Source organism: Bos indicus x Bos taurus, chromosome 13, assembly GCF_003369695.1.
Source record: "Bos indicus x Bos taurus breed Angus x Brahman F1 hybrid chromosome 13, Bos_hybrid_MaternalHap_v2.0, whole genome shotgun sequence".
Classification (NCBI taxonomy): Eukaryota; Metazoa; Chordata; class Mammalia; order Artiodactyla; family Bovidae; genus Bos; species Bos indicus x Bos taurus.
In genome coordinates this window covers 8,882,336-8,888,342 of record NC_040088.1, presented here as the reverse complement: position 1 = coordinate 8,888,342, position 6,007 = coordinate 8,882,336, and the positions used below count along the sequence as shown (strand labels likewise).

Here is a 6,007-nt window from a genome sequence, read left to right as displayed (position 1 = left end):
AGGTCTGCCAGTGGGGCCTGACAAAATATCAAGGGCTCTAGAGGAAGTGGGTGTAGGAAAAAAGGACCAGGCACCCTCACCCCAGGAAGCCCAGTGCCCCCGCGAACATCTGCTTTGTGAGATGAAGCTGGAGACACCGTGTATTTTGCCAATCTTCCCTGTCCCTCTGTTCCTGTTTCCTCTTCCAACTAAAGCGTGGAATACCAGAATGTGATGGCTGGCACCATGGGAGATTGATGACAAATCAGAAAAAAAAAATGTAAGGTGGCTTTTATTACCCCCGTTTTATAGGTTAAAACTCTAAATTTTGTGCCCAGGGTAATGCAGCAAACTTGGAGAAGCAGCCAGTGAAGCTGTTTTCCAATCAGGACTCTGGCTCTAACCATCAGCTTCTAGTTTTTTCCCTCACCTGCGTGTTCAGACACCTAAGGCCCCAACCAAAGTGCCTAGGACATTAATAACAGGTGGAGGAGCTGGGGTTTCCGGTTTGAGGGACGAGTGTGGCTTCCCAGGTGGCATACTGGTAAAGAATCCGCCTGCCAATGCAGTAGACAGCAAGAGACACTGGTTTGATCCCTGGATTGGGAAAATCCCCAGGAGTAGGAAATGGAAACATACTCCAGTATTGCTTAGAAAGTTCCATGGACAAAGGAGCCTGGCAGGCTACAGTCCGTGGGGTCGCAGAGTTAGGACTGAGCACACGCACACATCACAAGATTGGAGACTCTCGGTAAGGACGTGCAGGGTGTTGCCGACTGTAGCCAAGCGTTTGACCTAAAGGGATTCATCCCACGTGGACGGCTTCTAGGCCCTTTAATGGTTGGCGTTTTCCAAAGGCGACCAATCTATTACAGGTTCGTTAATCAATGACAGCCTCTTCTGCCAATCGCCAGTGAGAAGCCCGATTCCGTCGCCCAATAGTGGTAAGCTGGTAGAGGGTCTAGCGGTTGCGCGATGACATAGCACTCTGGAGTGCCCCATTGGCTGGATCAAACCCAAGCGAGCCACTGATTGGTTAACGCTGCCGGAGGGTTACAATTCAAACGCGGGCGGGCGGGCCCGCAGCCCTGCAGTTGGAACTGTGAGCTCCGCGTACCGCTTTTCTCCGTCTCATCGCCGCCCGGATGGCTTCCCAGAACCGCGACCCAGTCGCCGCCAGCGTCGCCGCCGCCCGTAAAGGAGCCGAGCCCAGCGGGGGTGCTGCCCGGGGCCCTGTGGGCAAGAGGTGAGTGGTGTGGAGGTAACACCCGCCGAGCCTGGCACGCCCTGGGCATTTGGGGCCAAGAGGGAAGACTTCCAGGACCCCCACCTCCTCCTGGAACGGGTGAGATACGGGAGTTAGAGAGACACGCCAGAAGCTCTCCTGCTCTTAAGAGACACTCCCGAAAGAGGACGAAAGGGGTAGGATCACTGCCAGGATCCTCTGTCAGTGAGCCGACATGAAGATACTCCGGCGACCCTCGGTGGCTAGGCCGGAGGGTGGCGGAGGAGCGGGGTGGGGGAGGAAGAAGGGGGGAAATTGAGATCCGGAGAGAGACGCCAGAGAAGCAGATGGGGTTAAGAGTAAGCCAGATCCGTCCTTCGAGATCCTCGAATTAGGGTGAGGGCTCACTAGGACCCTCCTATGGAAATGGAGGTGACTGTTACCCAGGTGAGTCCGACTTCAGGGTAGAGGAAAGCCTCCGTGACAGCTGCTCCAGAGAGACTGGGGTGGGAGAAGATACCTGGAGTCCTGGCCCATCCAGACTCCTAGGTAACTCCAAGTACTCTTTTTGCAGGCTACAACAGGAGCTGATGACTCTCATGGTGAGTGACTGGTGCCCAGATCCCCAACCAATTGGTCTACCCTTCCACCTCCTAGTCACTTATCAGTGGCTTCCTTTCCTACATCAGGCTCTTTGGTAGTCGTGGGGGTAAAAAGATGAGTCCACCTTTCTCTCTTTTGGAAAGAAGTTAATCCACCCCACCTACACGCCTTTTCTCCCACAATCTCTACTCCCCAGTACCATCCCCCCCACAGTGAAGTTATACCTAAAATACAGCTTTTATACAAGGCCTCTCCTTGTCCTGGCTGGCCCTACTTCCCTGCCCTAAGGTTTGAAAAAAGGGAAAATGTTAGTAGCTCAGTGGTGTCCGACTCTGCAACCCCATGAACTGTAGCCTGGTAGTCTCCTCTGTTGAGGGAACTCTCCAGGCAAGAATACTGGAGTGGGTAGCCATTCCCTTCTCCAGGGGATCTTCCCGCATTGCGGGCAGATTCTTTATTCTCTGAGCCACCAGGGAAGCCCTCAGGTTTATCCACACCCATCTCTCCATCCTTCTTAATATTTCTAATCCTGTCATACTTTGGAATGCTTTCTTCCTGGACTATGTTTTCTACATTAACCCTAGATACTCAACTCACATCCTTCAGTGACCATATTGTTCCTCTTCCCAGTCTGCGAATAGTTTCTGGGCTTCATATATAACCAGCACTCAATAGCACGTTGAGGGAATTCCCTGGTGGTCCAGTGGACTCAACGCTTTTACTGCCTTGGGCCAGGTTCCATCCCTAGTCAGGGAATGAAGATCCCACAAGCCAAAGAACAGCCAAAAAAAAATAGCATGTTGAACTGAATTCCTACAGCCAGCATTAAAGGTCCAGAGCTGCCTTCTGCTTCCCTACACAGCATCTCATTTCTTAGCCTGGCAATGAACCTCCACAATCCCAGTACTCCCCTCAGGAAAGCATATCGGTTTGGCCCAGTTGCTTTATTTTGGATCAGAATGTGAGGTTAAGAGGAACGGGTTCACCGACTGGCCCCCCAGGAGCGAACTCTTCCAGCCCAGCATGTGTTGTTTCCTCCCCAGATGTCTGGCGATAAAGGAATTTCTGCCTTCCCTGAATCCGACAACCTCTTCAAATGGGTGGGGACCATCCATGGAGCCGCTGGCACAGTAAGTGCAGGGTTGGGAGAGGTGAGTGTGACTAAGCTGAGTCTGGGTAGAAGTGGGAGGTGAAATCCAAGTGCCAGGTCTGCTTCACGTCTCTTGCCCAGCAGGACACTCCTCTGTGTCTGCTGTGGTGCCCTGAGCTTGTGACCCTGGTCACCCTGAGTACAGTGAGAGGCTGGGTTTAAGGCAGCGCTGTCCATCTGAGACGCGTACAGAGGACCAGACAGCAGAGACAACTGAGCACACTAAGGCTTGTGGGCCTTAGACCAAAGGATCACTGAGGACCCCACCAGATACAAGAGAACACACCAGACCAGTTTCATGCTTCATCTTCTGTTGAGTCCTGATGAACTCAGGGGTCCTGGCAAGTCCTTTATGTGGAGCTTGGGCTGGGAACTGAGGCTCGGGGCAGGAGGGTTAATCCGCGAATCTCTTTCTCCAGGTATATGAAGACCTGAGGTATAAACTGTCCCTGGAGTTCCCCAGTGGCTACCCTTACAACGCGCCCACGGTGAAGTTCCTCACACCCTGCTACCATCCCAATGTGGACACCCAGGGTAACATCTGTCTGGACATCCTGAAAGACAAGTGGTCTGCCCTGTATGACGTCAGGACCATCCTGCTCTCCATCCAGAGTCTGCTCGGAGGTGACTGTCAGGCCCGGCCCCTCCCCCAGAACCTGGGGACCTGTCAGGACTCCCCCCGGGCCGCCTCTCCTATCCACACCTGACCCTTCTTTTCCTCCACCTGCAGAGCCCAACATTGATAGCCCTTTGAACACACATGCTGCCGAGCTCTGGAAAAACCCCACAGGTAGGTCCTTCATCCTGAGGGCACCAGACCATCCCTCCCCAACCTTCAGAAGCTCCTTCAAACAACAGGAGGAATCCAGTGACTTGGCAATGTGTCCTGATGGCTTAAGGGGGCCGGGGAGGAGGGGAAGACGGTAACCCACTTCCACCTCTTCCTTGATGTGTCCGGTTCTCTTGTTTGCTATAAAATCAGAAAAACTAACCTATTCCACATTAATGGACCTTGGGGAGATTTTAAGTAGAAGACAAAGCTTTGTGCAAATGACTTGCTCTCTCAGGGCCGCTAGGCGCCTCCCCTGTCCCTGAGAGCAGAGCTACCCCCTAGAAGCAGAACCCATCCAGGGACCTGTCTGAGTGGCCAGCAGAGGGTTAAGCTGTTGTGCTGGGAAACCCCTCCGAGCTCCCCAAAGTCCTCCCACGTGTGTATTCTTGCCGCTCTCTTGCCCACCTTATCCCCTGCCCCCATCAGTCACCAAGACCCGCCTGTTCTCTTCCAGCCTTTAAGAAGTACCTGCAAGAAACCTACTCAAAGCAGGTCTCCAGCCAAGACCCCTGACCTGGGATGTCCGGCTCTCCTTGTGTTCTTTTTTTTTCTGTTTTTCCTTAGGCAGTCTGCCCATGCCTCAGTTTCTGTACAGGACTCTGTCTTATCTGTGGTGTCATTTTTGTTTTGTTTCTGTTTTTTAAATTAAGTGTGGTTAAACCCTTGTGATAAATATATTAAATAAATACATTTTGGGGTTTTTATAGCAAGTTGCTGTTTTGTCATTACCCAAGGGTTGGAAGTGCCCAGGGTCGGCAGAGATCAGGTTTAGGATTTGGGTTCTCTGCTCCACGGCCCAGGGAGTAGAAACAGCTGATAGGCTGTAGGGCTGAGCAAGGAAATGACAGGATTCCCTCCCTTGTAACCTGAGTTATTTTATGATTCTGCATCTGTTTCCTCATCTATAAAACAGGTGTCACAAAATGCTAGTTTCTGGGAGTTCCCTGGGGGTCTAGTGGTGAGGAGTCAATGCTTTCACTGCTGCAGCCCGGGTTCAACCCCTGGGAACTGAGATCCAGAAGCCACACAGCGTGGCAATAAATAAATACTAATTTAAAGAAAAGCAAAATGCTGATCTTATGGAGTGGTGACACAGACCAGGAACACAGGTGTTGTCCCAGTTGTTTTGCAGATGAAGCTGAGCCAGATCTTAAGACTGAAATGGAGCGATACAGTGTGTGTGTGTGTGTGTGTGTGTGTGTGTGTGTGTGAGAGAGGGCTGGGAGGAGGACCAGCTACCCACTTTAGGACAGTAGATTTTTTGACCCTGAAGAAGGAGCAAGATGACATTCAGGTAACCCTACAGCCGGCCCAGGGTCTGGGGAGACAGCCAGGGGAAGTTTTCTGGATGAAGGTCATAAGTCACCCCTGGCCCAGGTCCTCCACTGGTGGTTCCATCTCCACTGGGGCACATTCACCTGCTCCATCTCCCAGCATTTCCTCTGCTTGCTGCACCACTGGTCCAGAGCCCCAGCCCCCTGGGCCATCTTTCCACTGACCCACCATAGGCCTTTGGGCCCCTGGAAGGAAACCCCCGTGTTGACCAGCTGGGTCCCAGCAGGCCGAGGTGCTAGGCCCTGCCCAGGTCCTGCAGGAAGATCTCCATGAGAAGCTTAGGTGCACTCCAACAAAGCCCGAGCGTTGCCCTGCTCGCCTAGCCTGGTCAACTGTCTGCAGCTGCTTGTGCAGGCCTGGGGTAGGGCAGGAGGAGGAGATAGCAGGGAGACCATCAGGAAGGTTCTCACCCATCTTTTTCTCTTAATCCAGCTAGCCCACATCCCTGTGCCCCGACCAAGCTGTCACATGTGGAAAGAACTGCGGTTGGAACTTAAATGTCCTCTGATCAATTTCTTCATCTCAAATTGTGCTGTTGGCTCTCTCCTTGGAGCTTAGACTCATGTTGTTCAACCTGCTGTGCATATAAACCTTCCTGGGATTTTATTCAAATACAAATTTTGATTCCGTCCGTCTGGGTGGGGCCTGACGCTCTGCAGTTCCAATCGGCTCCCAGGTGGTATCACTGCTGTTGTCTAGTTAAAGGTACAGAGCTGTCTTCTCAAGGTGTGCTCCTTCCACGTGTCACCTGGATCTGGCTAGAAATGCAAGTTCTTGGCCCCAGTAATCTGTCCAGATGATTCTGATGCTGTCAAATTGAAAATCACCAGACCAGGCTTCCCTGGTGGCCCAGTGGTTCAGAATCTGTCTGCCAATGCAAGGG

At 52.4% G+C, this 6,007-nt stretch overlaps 1 protein-coding gene across 4 annotated transcripts; it reads left to right on the top strand.

Annotated features, from left to right (window-relative positions):
• The first annotated feature begins 1,041 nt into the window (after positions 1-1,041).
• Positions 1,042-5,730, top strand: UBE2C (ubiquitin conjugating enzyme E2 C). 4 transcript variants are annotated; one of them, XM_027558425.1, is made up of 6 exons: positions 1,042-1,225; positions 1,779-1,806; positions 2,851-2,937; positions 3,377-3,581; positions 3,688-3,747; positions 4,244-4,499. In XM_027558425.1, the coding sequence occupies exons 1-6, from the start codon at positions 1,125-1,127 to the stop codon at positions 4,300-4,302; spliced, it is 540 nt and encodes a 179-aa protein (XP_027414226.1). In that variant the 5' UTR covers positions 1,042-1,124; the 3' UTR covers positions 4,303-4,499. The 4 variants fall into 4 exon arrangements, with proteins under 4 accessions (XP_027414226.1, XP_027414222.1, XP_027414224.1 ...); XM_027558421.1 differs by lacking the exon at positions 4,244-4,499 and adding an exon at positions 5,557-5,730 and having other exon boundaries at positions 1,044-1,225; positions 2,851-2,958; XM_027558423.1 differs by lacking the exon at positions 4,244-4,499 and adding an exon at positions 5,557-5,730 and having other exon boundaries at positions 1,050-1,225.
• Positions 5,731-6,007: the final 277 nt, after the last annotated feature.